Raw genomic sequence first — 17,465 nt, 5'->3', positions numbered from 1 at the left:
TCTGCGTCAGGTGCTTCATCCAGAGAGCTGGGAGCACCCACTTAGCTCAGAAGAAAAGCTAGTCACCATCTAGCAGCCACACCTTGGCACAGCACGTTTGGAGCTGATAGTCACCTGCCAGTGCCAATGGGAGGCAGAAGAAAAGGTGATGCTATAGTAGCAGGTAGCAGCAAGCTGGGGCTCAAAGCTGAGAACCCGCAGAGGACAGGACTTGAGGGGTTCCAGGGCCATGGTAGCAGGAGAGTAGGAAGGGGTGGCAAGCAGGTGGGAAACCATTCTCCCTCCAGAGGGCGTTCAAGCATCACCTCCTCCAAGAGGGGTCCTTTGCCCACTTGTCATGGTCACCACCATGCTCCGCTTTAGTCCCAGCTGAGGTTGTCTTGTGCATTTGTCTCCTGGCTTATCAGCTGCCTCCTCAACAGGATGCAGTCAGGACCCTCCCTTGTTGGATGTGTGGGTGCAAAGGAGAGGGTGCCATGGAGCTGTAGCCTGTCTTCGCCCCAATAACCTACCCTGATGAACAATCCAGGGAGGGGTACAGGCACAAAGGCACAGCCCGTCCACTGCCTGAGATGAGCCTGTTTGCCTGCCGGAGGAACCTTCCAAAACTTAGCTCCTGAGCATCTGAAAGTCCTTTGAGGTCACCTGCTTGAACCCCGAGGTTCAGAAGGGGCATGTCTCAGGGCCACAGCTGGAAGTCCCAGCAGGGCCAGAGCAGCTGTGGTCTCCTACATCTCCAGTCAACTCTCAGCTGCGGAGCTGCCTGGAGAAGCTGCGGCTCAGATGCTGGATGTGGATGCTCAGGCCAGGCTCCAGGAAGTGCCACTCAACCTCAGTGCAAGCAAGGGCAGCCATGGGAGACTCACTGATGGAGACAGCCGGCCTGGGGATACTGGGAAGCCTGCATACAGGGAACTCAGAGCATTCCATGCCCTGGACCACAGAACCAAGGCAGAAGCCTCACCCAGGATCACAAAGTAAAAGATGAGGGACCTGGGGCCTGGTGCACCTTAGAGGCCATGCTGAGAAGCTTGGAAAATCCCTAGGTGTGACCTCCCCCGCCTCCCCCGCCCCCCTTGATTTGGAGTGGACCAAAGCAGTCAGTTGAGATTACCAGTTCCAATGACTACAGAACAAAGCTGTTATTTACACTACAGCCTTACAGTGAGTGCAGGGAACCAGACTGCCTTTTTAGTCTCTCGGTTTGGTTAGTCCTGAATTCCCTGATGACTCAACATTCTCCAGCCCATGCAGGCCATGATATTACAGTAATGGGGGGCTTGATTTGGGGGGAAGGTTGGGATGTGTACATGGCAACTTTAGACTCCCAAGTAACCAAGCAATAACTCCGAGTGGCAAACCCACCACCATACTGGAAGAACAGGAGTGATAAGGAGAATGATCCTCCTCATAGCAGGGTTCATGCTAGAAAGCAAAGCCTTCCTTGGGAAGGAATTCATTTTGTTTTGTCTTTGTTTTGGAACCAGGGATCGAACTCACAACCTTCTTCTTGCCAGGCAGGCATTTTGCCTGCTGAGCCAAATCCCTGGCCCTAGGAATTCATTTTTAAAGTATCATCCACTGCTTACACCTGAGAGTGAAAGAGTTTATCAGATCCTTCCTGAGAAGAAGCTTTTCTGATACAATAAAATAATCTGTTGCACATAAAGGCCGGGAGCTCCCAGCCAGGGCAACAGGCTGGGTGGGGGGTTGGGGGTGTAGAGAACAAAGCAGGATGACAGGGCACGTGGACGGTGGGTACAGGGAGGCTCCTTCCCTGCCTGGCCTGGGGTGGGGGACAGGCCCACAGCGGCTAAGGCATGTAGGTCCAGGCCTCAGTGCAGGAGACTTCCCAGGCACATGCAGGCATCAGCTGGGAGCAGATGAGACGTGACACTGGAGTTGGGGGTGGCCCCCTCCTGATGTCCGTGGAAGTGGGCAGAAGGGAGGGGGCCTCTGAGGATGCTGAGGCTCCACATCCCCAATGGGCTGCTACTGCGTCCTGGATCTGGGATGCTTGAATCAGGGCAAAGAGGTGCCAGGGACAGCCACCCCAGAGGCTGCCCTGAGAAGGAGCTGGCTGCATGTCACTGTATTGCTGGCCCCTAAGGGCCCTGGCCAGACAGGTCCAGAAGCAGAAGGGGGGTGGGGGAGCAGTGAGAGACAGAGATGCAGCTTCGGGAGGCAGGGCCTGGCTTGAAGGAGGCCCTTGAGAGGCACATTGGTTGAACTGTCTCAGCAAGCAGGGGTGTCACACCTGTGGGGCAAAGGTGAGTGAGGATGAGGAAAGGGTATCTCCAGACAGGAAGGCATCCTCATGCCAAGCTCCACCCCACCCTCGAGGTCAGAGACCCAGTCTGCTGGTTGAAGCCGGCAGGGCTTTGTGAGCTGTTCAGCAAAACCAGGACTTTACTGGTATGTCCATGTTGGGTCCAGCCTGGGCACGCAGGGACTGGGGCACTCTGAGGCTCATACTGTGTGACTGCCAGCTAGTGAATCTGCACGCAGGTTGGGGGGGGGGGGCGGGTTCCTCTGCACACTGTGCACCCACAACCCTCTTCTCCCAGGCCGGGTCCCTGTTACTCCATTCACCTCGACATCCAGGAAGGATTCTGACTTCTTGGCCCATTGAGTCCTCTTGGCAGCTGCCAACTGTTTCTGTACCTCCTGATTGACAATATTGGGGTAGACACCAGAAACTAAGGCAGGGCTGGTGAGGGGCAGGGGATCCCCAGCCTGCCACCAATCAGCATGGAGTGGACAAGGACCCCAGACCTAAGCCTCCACTCTGCCACCTTCTGACCTGCAGGCCCCCCACAGCCGCCTACCTCCACACCATTTCCACTCCTGAAATGATCCTTTGCTTTGGGGCTGTCCCTCCCCTGAGCCAGGTCATTCTATCCCAAAAGAGTCCCACAAGAGCCACCCCAGAGGGACAGGGTACCTGGGGGTCCTGATCTCCTGACTCCTGGGTCCTGCTAATCCACAGATTGAGCCTTGATGTCACAACTCCAGACAGCTTCAGGTTGTCCTAGGAAGACAGGTTGCCTCTCAGGATTTGAGGCCACCAGCAACAACAAAGCCTTTGCAAAGGCCCTGGAACAGGGACAGGATTCCACCCCATGCCCATGTCCCCCCAGCATGTGATAAGTACATGGAACAGTCCCACCATGAAGACTGGGGCTCAAGAACTCAAATGGCAAATTGAGCTCCTGCCAACATTGACACAAGAAGGTGGTTTTCCAGCTTCAGAGACTGCCAGGCTTCTCAGCCCAGAAAAGCTCAGCTGGGTTTTGCTTCTCACCTTCCGGCTGGAGACTGGTTCTGCTTGGCTCTGGTCCACCAGTTCCTTTTCAAAGAGGTGGCGCTTGCTGGCTACACCCGTGGGAGCCACGAAGACCTCAGTGCGGGAAGAGCCTTGGGACCTGACAGATTCTGATCTCTGGAAACAGAGACACAAGCCACTGAGCTGTGACCATGAAGTGCACAGACTGCACCCACCAGGGCCCCGCACACACCCTGAATGAGCCCTCACATCCCACCTGTACAGCTTTGTGGTATCGCTCCAGCTTCTCTTCCAGCTTCACTGTGCTGGCTGGCAACCTCACACTGGCACTGCAGGGCAGGAACCCAGGATGAGACAAACCAGGACAAGACAAACCAGGTGAGACACACACCTCAAGGTGTCCAGGCCTGTCCCGAGGTCTGAGAAACGGTCCTTCTCACACCCTACCACTTTGGCCAAGCACACATGGCTCTCTGTGGCACAGCATAGGTGAGGAACAACCTGACCAAGGGCAAGATTGCACACTCCAGGACTGTCCTCGCTTCCCGTGAGACAGTCCATTCAGTAGATGTCCTGGCATCAAAAATATCCTCTGCGGCTCTCTCTGTTCTCCTCTCTTCACCTCCCACTTCCGGCCACTTGTCTCTTCCGCCAAGACCACCTCCTGAAGCTGGCCCTTCTCCAAGATTTTCCCCACAGCCACAAACATCTACCTTCCCTACCTGCCATATTAAATTATTCCTCATGGTCACCGGTCATTGCTACCTCAAACAAATATGTTCCTCTTCTTCCGGCCCAGATCCCAGAAGCCAAAGGAGTGAACCCTTGGTGTCAGCAGCACACAGAGCTCTGGGAATCTGCTCCCACATCCCTCCCAATGCAGGCACAGGCCCTCCCTACCACACACCAATGTGCCAGCCAGCGGGGCCCGTAATGCTTTCCACACTGTGCCTTCTCACATGCTGCTCCCTGTATTTAAAGGGCCATTCCTTGCCAGGCGTTGTGGTGCACACCTGTAATCCCAGCACTCAGGAAGCTGAGGCAGAAAGATCAAAAGTTCAAGCCCAGCCCAGTAATTAGAAATTATTAAATTACTTAGTAATTTAAGAAAACCTTGTCTCAAAACACTTTTTTTTAAATGCATTGGGGATGTAGCTCAATGCAAAGGCCTTGCGTTCAATCCCCAATACAGCCAAGAGTAAAATAGTTAAATGCCACTTCTGCAGATGTTCAGCTCAAAATCTCACTGGTTAAGTCTATGCTGAACATCACGGGCCCAGTGATACCTTCCCAGCTCGCTGCAGCCCCTAAGAGCCCACCCATCCTATACCTTCCAGACTGGCTGCCTCTTATGTGTCTATGGCCTTACATGGGTTGTTGGAGAGCCTGTATCTTGTCTTCGTCCCCTCCTTTTCCCTCCCCAAATCCCAGGCCTTGCCTGGTTCAGGAGGCCTCAGTCTGCATTTAGAGGGCAGCGCAAGTGAATGAAATTCCTAACATAAGCACAGCTGCTTTTTCAGGTCCTACTGCAGTGTTCTCTTCAATGCACAGTCCTCAGACTACTTGTGTCAATGTTACAGGCCAGGGAGGTACTTGTTCAGCATGCACAGTCCCAGGCTTGCCAAAACATGCTTCCTCTTCCTTGCACTGCTGAGTTTCCCTGCTGCAAAGCCCTTCTCCCGTCTCCTCCTTCAGAGCCCCCCTAAACACTGCCTCCTGCAAGCTGCTGATATCTCACATCATCCACCCGCCAACCCACAGTCCTTCCCATTCACTACCACCCCACCCCTAACCGGAGGCCAGGCAGGAACAGCAGCCCCACCACCTGGGTGCCCTGTGACATGGCCTGACACACAGAGGGGACAGGTACTCAGAAATATAGGACAGGAGAGAGTCAAAGTCTCCAGGCCGCCCCCACCTGCGAGTTAAGGTGGTCTCCGAGTTGTCTTTCCTTGGACTCATCTGAAATGAGAAGGTGTCCACTAGTGAATGGGAGTCCCCAGGAGATCTGTGGCTCCCTTCCCTTAAGGGACAGCTCTCAGGGTACCTCCTCCTCCTCCTCCTAACCCCCTACCACTAGAGACCTTGCCCTATCTGAGAAGTACCTGCCTCCACCCACCAGTCTGAGTCCAAAGTATTCCTCTACCTCCTCCATCCTTGCTCAGGGAACCTGGAACACCTGTCTGCCTACCCAATTAAGATCCCTGACGGCACTGATCAACCTCTGGCCTCCAGCCTCCTCCCCAGGGCGTGGCATGGGTTAGGGCACAATGCACAATCAACGAGGGAGTGTGTGACCCAGTACACAAATGAACTAAGAATACATACTGGGAAAGGCTAGATGAGACTCACCAATACACGCAACTGGGATGGGGGCAGAGCAGAGAGCATTAGAAGAGCCCTACCACCCCAAGACCTGCAGAGAATCTCACTCTTGGGTAAAGACCAGAATGAGAAGGCAGAGCCTGGTCAGGCCATCTTCCTGCAGCTCTGGCCTTCCCCACTAGGTGGCGCTGCTCACACTTATTCGCACTCAAAGGTTTTTGCCATGAGACTCCAAATACCCTCTCCATCCAGAGGACCTTCTTGCTCTCTAATTTAAGGCTCCCATGCTGTAAGGGCTGTTGCTTTCTAGGTTTGCCCACCATTCTCTCACCCGAAAGGAAATGGTCCTGGGGCTGGAACGTTTGAGAGAGGTGCTATAGGTGAGCTGGCTAGGTGAAGAGGTGCCTTCCTCCTCCTCCTCCTCCTTGCTGGGGATTTTCACCTGAATAGAGCAAAGGGAGTGTCACACAGTCAGTCTAGAACCCACCTTCCTTGGCCTTACATCCTCTGCCTCCAGGGCCCTGCTAGGCCCGGGTGCCACTGAGCTCCAACTGTCACAGGGATCCCATGTGGTGGACTCATCCCGGGAGCTGCAGGTGTAAGTGACAGTGAGACGGCCCTGGGCCTTACTCTCCAGCCTCTGCTCTGGGGCAGCCAGCACTGCCCATGGGACCAGGCCACCAGGAAGAGCTTTCTAGGAGAGCCTGTGGAAGGATCTGAGGCTTCCTGCTAGGAGGGATGAGAAGTGGTACAGATTTCCCCCTGCTCCCTGCCACACCACTGCCAGCCCCTTCGCCTCCAGCAGCCTCCGCCTCCTTGCCCTGTTCTGACAGTAGCACCACGGTCAGCCCGCAGATGGGAGGACAGGAGGCTGCAAGGAGCAGAGGCCCCAGGGCAGGCCTGGCAGGGAGGTCAGCCAGGGAAGAAGGAGGGCAGGAGGGGTAGAAGCACTGCCAACCTGGAGTGTGATGGGTGGGAGGCGGGAAGCCGCAGCTGGAGAGCCTGGAACTCTGCGCTCCGCTGCTGAGGAAGTCGGGCTTCGCCTGGAGACAGCCCTTCCTCCCCGCTCCTGGGTGCTGGCCTGGCCTCCCCCAGAGCCCTGGGGCTGTTCAGATGCTGCCACCTTCTTGGGAGCCAGCTTTGTCTCTGTGACTGAGGATTTTTCAAAGAAGGATGCTTTCTCAGAGACCCGAGAAGATGCTTTCCCTGGAGGCTTCTCAGAAACACTGACTTTTCCCAGATCTGTTTTCTTGTCCAGCATGGACCTTTTCTCTAACACTGCTGTCTTCTCAGACACAGATGCCTTTTCAGGGGCCAGTGATGTCTCAAAGATGCTCGATTTTCCTGGAGCAGACTTCTCTGGGCTGCCAGTATCCAGCACTGCTGTCTTCTGGGACACAGCTGTACTCTCCGGGGCTGGCCCCTTCTCAGAGAGGCACGTTTTCTCCAAGGCCAGTCTCTTTGTGGGTGTCTTCTCTGGCACAGAGGACTTCTCTGAGACCAAGGTCTCCTCTGGAGCTGGGGCCTCCTCTGGAAGCCCCTTCTTCCCCATTCCTGGCTCCTTGCTCACCAAGCGCTCCTCCTCCTGGGCCCAGGGTCCCCGCTTCTCTCGGCTCAGTCTCCGGCGAGGTAGAGCCTGTGGTTCCTTCTTCGGTGTCAGGGGCTGCTGCATGGCCGGATCAGGGCTGGAGCTGTCCCTTACATCCTCTGCCTCCAGCCCCTCCTGCATGGGGGCCGGGACAGCTTCCACGGCTTTCCGCCTCTGCCTCCGCTCCTGCCGTGCCCGGAGGATGACTTGGATGTCATCCTCCTCATCTTTGGGGGCTGAGGGTAGTGGCTTGGGCACTTCTGTTTCTTCCACACTGGGCAGCCTAAGTCAAAAGACAAGAGATGAAAGCAAAGGATATCAGTGATAAGAAGGACCCTGCAGGAACAGAGATGCTGTTGGGGTCATCAGGGAGGAGTCCAGGAAATCAGGCCCTCACCTTCCTTACCCATCACCATTCCTTAATAAGGATCATGTGTAACTGCTCTACATTTTAGGCTTCATTTCAACTAAGTATTCCATGCTCCTTAAAATGTTTGCAGAGCTCTGTAAAGTCCAACCTCTCCATGATCAGACACAACCAAAAACAAGTGCCAGGTCCCGCGCTGGGCACTAGTGGTCAAAAGGAGCAAACACAGTTCCCTTAGAGTTCAGAATAAGATCAGAGTGTTCAGGACTTGTCAAACGTCACACAGCTAACTGGTAGGAAGCTGGAAGTAGAACTCAAAGCTGGGTGGGGCTGAGACTAGCTGGCAGCCACAGGTTTGGGTCAGCTCAGGGCACACACCTTGGTCTCCCTTCTCTTGGGGACCCAGTAAAACAAGAACAAAGCAAAAGGATCGCCCAAACTCCTGAGCGCTTCCTCTCCAGCAAAAGGCATTCTCTTCTCTGACCTTCCCAGTCCTCCATCTGAGTTCAGGCAAATTAACTTATTGTTATGGTTGATACATTGTGTCAACTTGAGCAGTTTAGAGGTTTAACTGACTCAGCAGGGAGCCAGGGTTCTTTGTAAATATCCTCAACCTGTTCAAAGGAGGGCAAGGAGATTTTGTGAGTGCTACACTCATCCTGGAGGGGAGGTGGCCTGTATACAATATAAGGGAGAAGAGGCTTGGTTTCTCCCCTTTTGCTCTGGCTGCTGCCTTGAAGTGTTGCCCCAGTGCCATGCTACATGCCACCCTGACAGCTGATCATGGACTGAAACCTCCACAACAGTGAGCTAAATAATCTTTCCTTCCTTCATTTTGGATGCCAGGTATTGCATCTCAGCTACTAGAGAAAAGTAACCAAGATACTTACTATCTGAGCCTCGGTTTTCAAACCCACAAGCTGGCCTTCTCAAGGGGCAAAATGACACAGGACTCATCCCAGGAGGGTACCCAGCACAGTCTTGGTGTGGAAGTGGCATCCACTATGTTCTGGGCTCTTCTCTTCCTTTCTTTCATAATCCCAAAATGTAACGCAAGATGGGTGCCTCGGTTCCCCTGATCAGGTGTGAATTATGGGGTGCTGATGCTTCAGGGAAGTGGCTTGACTGAATGGAAAGAATGAGCCACAGAACTTGACAATCTGGATGGAAATTCTGGCCTCACTACTCAGTCACCTAAGCACCGTCAAGTCACCTAAGTCCCTTTTCTCCCTGGTTCTCCCACTGCAAAACAATAGGATATGTGAGGACTGAGTGAGCTACGTCCATAAAACATCCAGCGAGTGTGGGCTCCTGAGTGGTCGCAGCCCGCTGGCCCGAGGGTGGTACCTGGTAGGACTGCGGAGGAAGGTGTGGAGCTTGAAGTCCACGTTCACACGCCTCATTCCCTGGGCCTTCAGTCCCTGGGAGGCCAAGCACATTTCACATAGTCAACCCGGGGCAGCTAAATGGGTCCTTGTCACCTAGGATTCGACCATGATGCCCAGCCAGCATCCGGCCCGTGTACCTCTCAGCAGCCTGCTGGTCTCCATTCTGGGTGAGCCTGGGAACCTCATCCTCCGTGGTGGAGCTCAGGTGGCGGTGTCGCCGCCTGCGTTCACGTTCCTGCTCCTCCTCATCCTCCAGAGTCCACTGCCGAGCCAGGCTAGGGGAAGAAAGTGAGGATCAGCACCAGCCCTGGACACCTGGGCACCTTCCCAAGGCACACAAAGCACTCTCCATGCTGCCCTGGCTACAAGTAGCCACATGACACGGGCGACACAGACTGTCAGAACCAAGATGTGCTGTGTGTGTAAAATGCACACTGGACTCCCAAGACTCGGGAAAAAAAGCAAATTGCAGAATTTGACATTCAGAGCTGTATAACTGGGCGTGGTGGCAGGCACCTGTAGGGCCAGCTACTTGAGAGGCTGAGGCAGGAAGATCACCTGAGCCCAGGACTTCAGTGCCAGTCTGGGCAACATAGTGAGATATCTACCTAAAAAAAAAAATCCATATATTTATTACATATCAAAATGATCAATCTTAACTTATTAAGATAAATGAAATATACTGTTATTATCTCCTTCCCTTTACTTTCTTTAATGTGACTACTAAACAACTTTACATTTGCATTGTGGTCATACGGCATAGTGTTAGGGTTTAGAGCTCACGTGTTCCCCCATATTCTTATGTGTGTACAAAGTGTTAGATCCATGAACAAAAGCAACTAAACATGCAGTTAGGAGGTGCGAGGAGGTGGACTGCTATGGACCTGACCCGCAAGTTTATCTCCCTCCCCGGTGCCCCACCCCCCCCTCCCCCGGCTTCCTGGCTGCTCTCCTGGATGAGATGCTCTCTGAATGAGCAGCTCTCCTCCTCCCAGGCCCTCCCAGAAACCACACTGCCTCTGCCATGAGTTTGCCCACCATGGACTGAAGAGCTAAAACTGTGAGCCCAAGTAAGCATCTCTCCTCTTAAATTATAGCATCAGATCCTGTGTCTCAGGCCTGGGAAGACAATGAAGACAGGGACACTGAATTTCTATGAAATGTGCTGGAATTTGAGAGACTGAGCTTTCTCTCAGCACCGCTAACATTTTATCCAGACAATCCCCCAGCTGTGACAGCCCAAAATGCTTCCCAGGATCACCAAATGTCCTCTGGAGGCCAAAATCACCCCAGACGAAAACCAGTGTGGACTATATTCTAGACTCCAGGGTAGACTGAGGGGAAGGCTTCCCTTTCTGGGGTGGCTACGGATGAAGAAAGGTAGGACTTGTTCTGCCTGAAGGAAGCAGATGAATCTGACAAGTTCCTTTCTCTTTCTGGCCTTGGAATTCTTAGATAATATCCCTCAGTGGACAACCTCAAAGGAATTTCCTCAGTTACTTCCCTACGAAGTTTCTTAGCCTTTGGTGGTGGGGGGCAGGGGTACACTCACAGATATGACCAAACACCCGGGTGCACCTTCACTGCCCCAGAGCTCTCTCAGCCTCAATCACCTTTCAGAACTTGAACTTGTTCAGGGGAGGAAGGGGACCCCACATACTCTATTTGGTTTCTATCTCCAGTTATCTTTCACTTATGTGATCAACCAGGGCCTCTCACAGCCAGGAAATCAAGCAACCCCAGTATCCACCCATGTACTCTCCAGTCACTCTCCAGTTCTGCCCTCCCAACCCAGTCAATCCAAACACCCACCTGCTGGGCACCTTCTCACTTTCCTCCTCTTCACCTGATGTCACCTATCTATCTCCCCACTAGCCCATCTTTTCTTCTATCTGCTCACCCTTCACCCAACCAAAGAGTGAATAAATAAATGCTAAGCAACGGCGATGGGGCTCACAGAACAACATGGCAGGGCCTCTGCCCTGAAGACACATACAATAGCCAAGTCAGGAGGTTCCGGAAAAGGCCTCTATTTTTCCCACCAGACCTATGGCATCACTCAGCTCCATCAGGTACCAAGATCTCTGCTCTCTTGCCTTCCTGGCCTCTCCCTTCCTGGAGAGCATCACCCTGCAGCCAAGCCTTGGTTTAGGGTGGAGGCATGTTTCTGAAAAACCAAAAATCATGTAAACTCACTAATTTAAGCACTGAGTTGCACCTTAAATGCACCTAGAGGTCTCCTAAAGCACAGCTTCCTCAGACACCTTACAAAGGTGGGATGATTAGCCTGGTTTGTGGTCCTCTTACCCCAGGCAAGTAATTTTTTTTCTTTTTCTTTTTCTTTCTTTCTTTTTTTTTTTTTTTTTTGTCTTTTTCTTTTTTTTTTAATCAGTACCAGGGATCGAACTCACGACTGCACACTTGCAAGGAAGGCGCTTATGCTGCTGAGCTAAATCCCCAGCCCCGCAAGTAATTTTCTCCTCTTCCCCAGTGTTTGCTCCTAAAATGAGGAAGACAAGCTGCATAATAGTTCTGGTTTCTCTAGATCCAGCATCACATTTACAGAGCCAGCATTCACGAAACAAACACTTTTTGCACCTACTTGCCAGGAGCTGGGATACAGCAGGAAATGGGACCAACAGAGTCCTTCCCTTCATACAGTACATGGTAGGAGTCCCAGTGAGCAAGGACACAAGCCCATGAACAAAATGACATCTTCTAGGTGTCACGAGAACAACAGGCCAAGGGAAGTGATGCGAGAGAAAGCACTGCTGCAGAGCCCTCTGTGAGACTGGGTCCACGATGAGCAGTCAGGAAGAGGGCACCGCAAGAGCAGAGCCCTGGCATGAGGAGGTGAGCATACCAGGGGGACCCCTGGTACCCAGAACGGTGGCTGCACACGGCAGATGACAGGTGTAAATGTCAGCTCTCAGCACAGCAGGCTGCTCCTCCTCCTCATCCCCAGGAGTCTCCAAGCCTGTGCCTTGGTCTGGGAGAGCACAAAGTCGGGAGCACTGTCTGACTCCCCAAAGGCAACCTGCATAAAGAAGGGGCCTGCATATCAGCCCACAGGGAAGACGCTGCCTTGGAAAAGCATGTGCCAAATCCTCCTGTCCTGCCATCAGAGCAACTGTTCTTGGTAAATAGTTCATCCCCATCAGTCACACCTCTGCTCCACCTCGATGGCAGCAGAGAAGGGCCCCAGCCAAAGTGCTCCCCTGCTGGCCTCGAGCAGAGAACCTAAGTAGGACTTCCCTGGGTCGGGTCTTCACATGAGCCCTGTGAGTGCCACATATCTGCAAATTCATTCCTTCATCCATTCACTCACACACACTGGTCCCTCAATAGCCAGCCTGGCAGCCACCCTCCTCAGCTTCTCTATTCACACTTGCTGTCAGGTCAGCTTTGCATCTGCCCTGGTTCCTAGTTTAAGCGCAGCTCTTGCCCTCCAAAAAGGGACCCATGTACTGCAGAAATTGACCCACAAAACCCAATGCTCCTCCCATCACCACACCCATACTAGGGTTGGGCCACTGCCTCCAGGATTCTTTGGTCCTGAGCAACCTGGTTCCCACATGCCACTTTCAGCCCTCAGGGAAGCTACATATTTGCTTATCCTCCTGTGTAGCCATATATAATGTGTGATCTGTCTGAGCCTAGTCTCCTCATAAGTGACTCACCCCACAGACTGGGCCAGGGACCTCCAGGGCTGGTGTAGGGGATGGACCCCAGGAGGCCTCCAGTGCCAAGCTTTACCCCAAGCTCCCACCTCTCACCTATGGCATGGTCACCACCCCTGCTGCTCAAGAATCACTGGATGCCACCATCACCACCCTGAGGAGGAATGTTATTATCTCCAATAAGCAAAGATTATTGGCCTCTAAAGATGAGGAAATGGACAGAAATGGGCACAAAAGACAAGCAAAGGTCAGTCTCCAGGAAGAACCTGGCAGGTGTATTTATGGCAACTTCAATAATACATACATAACTGAGGCTTAGCATGGGGCTTCACGTGGTTGAATACAGTGAAAAATAAACCAATAAGTAGGAGAATAAAGGAAGGTGTGATAACACTAAGAATGCCAGGCACCAGCACTGTTCTAAAATTTTGCAATTCCTGGATGCCAATCCTTATAACCCTGTATGATAAGGTGGTGCTATCTCCAGTTCACATAGAAGGAAAGTAAGGTACAGAGGGATTAATACCTTACAATGCTAGCACAATATGTGTGTGTGTACATAAATATATTATATATAAAATAGGAACCAAGATTCCAGTCTAAGTCAGCCTCTTAAAACATCATGTCCTTCACCCTGATACCAATTTCTAGAAAAGAATGGAGGGTTGGGCTGCTGGTTCTAACCAAGAGGCACCACCTCTTAGGAGGCCAAAGGCCAAGCACACAGTAAAGGAACAAGGGGGCACTGGGAGGTCCTCTGATGGTCCAGGATTCTCCACCCCAGGACAGGCCACAGCTCAGGGCACTCAGGGAGAGAGGTTTGAGGGAACCCAATGATCCCAAGCCCCAAAGCCAGGCCCTAGGTGGAACCTGCAGGCCTCAACAGCTAGAGATCCCAGTCATTCTCATCAGATGAATCCACTGCCCTGGGAAGATCCCACCCCTCCTCCCTCCCCTCTACCTCCTGGCCTGCTTCTGGTGAATCAGAGCTCTCTCCTGTCTCCATATAGGGCTGTTCTTCCCTGCTCCTGACTGCACCCTCTCCATCCTCTTTCTCTTAATTCTAAAGCCATCCTGCTACACTGCTCCTGGAGAACTTGTTTCAATTTCTCCCCAAGGGGGTTTTCCTCTCGACATCTGAATTCTGCCTATTCTATAGCAGGAGTCTAAGTACAGTGCCTTTGTTAGATGTTTCGTTGAACAGTAGAACCTATTTTCCCAAGTTAAATCACATACAGAATCACAGACGGCATCTCAAGACTCAGCTGTTCTCAGTAAAGTCGGGAGAGGATGGGAGAACTGCCCCGGAAGCATTTTGTGGACCCAAGGAGCAGGAGTTAGGGAGGAGGGAACAGAAGAGGAAGTCCACGACCTTGGGCCAACCCTCAGGCCCTGAGCAGGCAGCTTGGGCTCCCCTTCCACTTGCTGCGGGGTCACTGTGGTCTGAGGTCCCTTCAGGCCCAGCTGGTCTAGAGGCAAGTGTCAGTGTCAGGAGCCCAGGAAAGTGCTTGGAGGTGGGAGGGCTGCTCAAGGCTCAGGCAGGAAAATGATTAACCAAGGGCTGCTGTCCCAGGCACCTTCATACCCGCCCCCTTACCCCCTGCAGACAGGCCTGGCCCAACCTCACCCGGTCAGCCCACGGAGGACAGATCACCAGGTCAGCTCAGGGAGGAAAGGACAAGGCTGCTCCCCAGAGCAGCCGGCCAGCCAGCTAGCTCACCACAGCCCCCATCCAAAGGCTTGAGCATCTGAAGCTTACTTACTTACTGCCCAAGCGAGCTGCAGGCCAGCCCTCAGCTCCCCTCCCGCCTCCCCACCTGGGCGCTGGCTGGGGCCACACTGCTCACGCCCTCTGCACAGTCCTCCCCAGCCTGGGAGGCTCGGTTGACAGTGACTCACAGCCTTTCCTGCCGGCCGGCTGAGGCTTGTTGTTCAGCCAGGGATCTGAGCGGGAGCGGTCCTCTATTCCAGGTGCCTCCTCAGGGTGACTGTTGGCAGCAGCTGCGTCTGCCCACAGGGCTCGGGGGAAGGCGGGCAGGGGCTCCGTGGCAGGACTGGTTCCCCAGGCTTCTACTGCTTCACCTGGACATCCCATGGGAACTAGTTCCCACCTCTGCAGCCATATGAGACCATATCTACCTCAGGAGTGGCCAAGCAAAAAAAACTGGACCCCACTCCCATTTTAAAAGTTCCAGTGCCCCACTGGGGATTTAGCTCAGCAGTACAAGCACCTGTCTGGCAAGCGCAAGGTTGTGAGTTCAACGCCCAGTACCAAAAAAAAAAGTCTCAGTGCTTCATTTGCTCCCTCCTTACACCTTAATACAGATCCACGCATGCTCTTACACACAAAATCACCACCAGGATGTGAGCTTCTGAAAAAGTAACATCTAGTTTGTATTTTTAATTCAGAGTACCGAGGTCTTCAATAAACATTTAAACTAAACACACTCAGACTTGCAAGCTCCAAACCACAAGAACCCACGGCCCACACAGACATCTCATCACTACGGCAGCCACAAACACACCCACACCAATGGCCACACACACACACAAGTATCTTCACATGCACTCAGAAGCACAGATATGCCCACACCTAGAAGGACTGCCACTTCAACCCCCGTGGACCCTGACCCACACGCAGAGTCCGTGCCCTTGACTCCAGCCCCACCCTCAGCACCACCTTCCTGGGGTATGTCCAACCTGAACAGCAGCCCGGGTTCCTCTATCCAGCATTGGGTTCCTTTCACCCTCGGGGCTTACCTCTTCCCCTCTCTAGACCCCATCTATCCCTGTACTCAGGGTTACTGGGTAACTGCTTCAGAGGAGTTTGAGGTCCTGAAGGTCTTGAGGGGACCCCCAGCTCAGGAGAAGCTCTAAAGTTCTTCAGGGTCAAAGATGGGAGAGGGGAGGAGGAGATCTTAAGTGCTGGGATTGGTGAAAACTGTCTTGATGGGGCAGGCCTGTGGTACCCCCACTGCAGGAGTGTTCTGGGCCGCACCTGCAGAAACAGCCTGATCCCAAGGGAGGCCCGACAACACCCACCTGGGAGGAACCAAGAGGTCAATTCTTAGCCGAGAGCCTCAGAGGTCATAAGATTAGGGCGACCATGTGGGGACAAGGTGTACAGGCTGAGGGGCAGGGGGGATTCCCTTTTGGAAGGATGACAGACCATTCCAGTAGCTCTGGAGAGAGGGGAAGCAGCCCCAAGAGGAGACAGAACCACCCGGGGCATTGCCTGCCAGACACCGGCCCTTCCTACTCCTACCCTGACATGTTGCCCAAAGGCAGGGGTAAAGTATCCAGTCCCCTGACCCTCTGGAGACCCTTTCTCAAATAAAGAACAAAGCATGAATGAGTTCACAGATCTCTCGAGGACCCCAATCCCAATGACACCCCAAAATGCCATACTCAGAATCTGAGCTTCCCTTATTTTTTCCCAGAGGCAGCAGGGCGTGGGAGGAGGTGGTTCGGATCCTATTCACAGATCCCTGTAACTCCGACCCCATAGAGGACGGCACTGTTTCTGTCCCAAGAGGACCTGAGCAACACCGCCAGGAGGGCACTCTAGGACTCTACCAGGGCCATGGAGCAGCGCTAGAGGCTTCTCTCAGAAATAAGGCTGAATCCCCCAGTCCCCAAATCGCACCCCTCGCCACACACACACATACAGAGGAGGTCACACCGTGGCCTGTCCAAGTGTGAAGGAGCCTTTCTCATGCACCTGATTTGGGGCCATAGAGGGGAGGTCCGGAAGGGGAGGTCAGGAAGCTGTGGAGGTGCAACAACACTGGCCCGGTCATCTGAGGGGTCCCGCGTTAGCCCCCAATTCCGCCCCCTCTGAAAAGCAGCAAGAGCAGGATCGCAGGGTCCCAGGACGGGGAGAAGCCGACACCAGTGAGAGGAGACCGAGGCTGCGCCGCGGACCCCAGCCGCCGCGGAGCGCTCACCTGGACAGCGCCGACCAGTCCTTCCTGCCCGCAGACATCGCTGCAGCCGCAGTCGCCGCCTGCGTCCTGCTGCGCCCGCCGCCGCACCTGCGCCCCGCCCCCGCCAGGTGGGGTCACATGGCCGCTTATCTCACCCCGCGCGCCCCGCGCCGCCGCGCTGCGACTTGCCGACCCGGGAGCGGCCTCTGGGGTGTGGGCGTCCCAGACAAAGCCGCATTGATCTCCGCCCGGGCCGGCCGCGGGTCGCGATGGCTGCGTGCTGCGTGCTGCGTGGACGGTCGCACGGGCCGCGGGCAGCACCGACGGGCGCCCGGGCTGGCGCGGGGCTGCTTGGCGGCCCGGGGCGAGGGTGGGAGGCGTCCTGCCCAGAACCAGTCCGACCAGCCTGGCGCCGGGCCGCCTCGCCGCGCAGGGTCGCCGCCCGAGTGCCAGGGAGCGGGGCGGAGGGCGGGGACCCGAGGGTCGGGACGGTGAGCTCCCTGCCTGGAAATCGACTTAGCGGGGAGCAACCCAAGAGCCGGAAGCCCAGCGGCAAAGTTACAGCGGAACCGCGATCTGGGGTCTCGAGCTCGGGCAGCGCCTCGGCCTGCGCACAGATCCCGCCCCATAGAAAGCCGGCCCTTCGGAGAGGAGACCTGGACCCAAATCCGCGAATACGGGCGTGCAGAGCCCACTGAACCCCAAATGTGCCATAGATGCCGTTTTTGCGCTCTGATGCAGAGCAGAGAGGTTCGACTTTGCTCTCCCGGAAGGGTGGGTATAAATAACTGGGCCCTGGCGTCTGGTACCACCCGGCTCCTGGGAGAGTCCCAGTGCGCCGGTGCAGGACCCTGCGGGAAGGAGGGGCAGGCGCCAGGTGCTGGCGGAACCTTATCTCCCCTGAT

At 54.4% G+C, this 17,465-nt stretch overlaps 1 protein-coding gene across 3 annotated transcripts; it reads right to left on the bottom strand.

The window, feature by feature from the left end:
• Nucleotides 1-1,592: 1,592 nt before the first annotated feature.
• On the bottom strand, nucleotides 1,593-16,770 carry Lad1 (ladinin 1). Of its 3 annotated transcripts, none has more exons than XM_063240165.1 (10): nucleotides 16,582-16,770; nucleotides 9,092-9,229; nucleotides 6,570-7,482; nucleotides 5,943-6,053; nucleotides 5,205-5,248; nucleotides 3,543-3,615; nucleotides 3,305-3,442; nucleotides 2,945-3,031; nucleotides 2,593-2,667; nucleotides 1,593-2,257 (listed from the first exon to the last, which is right to left on the bottom strand). In XM_063240165.1, the coding sequence occupies exons 1-10, from the start codon at nucleotides 16,617-16,619 to the stop codon at nucleotides 2,252-2,254; spliced, it is 1,623 nt and encodes a 540-aa protein (XP_063096235.1). In that variant the 5' UTR covers nucleotides 16,620-16,770; the 3' UTR covers nucleotides 1,593-2,251. The 3 variants fall into 3 exon arrangements, with proteins under 3 accessions (XP_063096235.1, XP_063096236.1, XP_063096237.1); XM_063240166.1 differs by lacking the exon at nucleotides 16,582-16,770 and adding an exon at nucleotides 15,395-15,535; XM_063240167.1 differs by lacking the exon at nucleotides 16,582-16,770 and adding an exon at nucleotides 8,914-8,987.
• Between the last annotated feature and the right edge of the window lie 695 nt (nucleotides 16,771-17,465).

Source organism: Cavia porcellus, unplaced genomic scaffold, assembly GCF_034190915.1.
Source record: "Cavia porcellus strain 051 isolate PalLab524CR breed Dunkin Hartley unplaced genomic scaffold, mCavPor4.1 scaffold_29, whole genome shotgun sequence".
Classification (NCBI taxonomy): domain Eukaryota; kingdom Metazoa; phylum Chordata; class Mammalia; order Rodentia; family Caviidae; genus Cavia; species Cavia porcellus.
The sequence above is the reverse complement of the archived record's forward strand: the minus strand, read 5'-3'. Positions and strand labels throughout refer to the sequence as shown.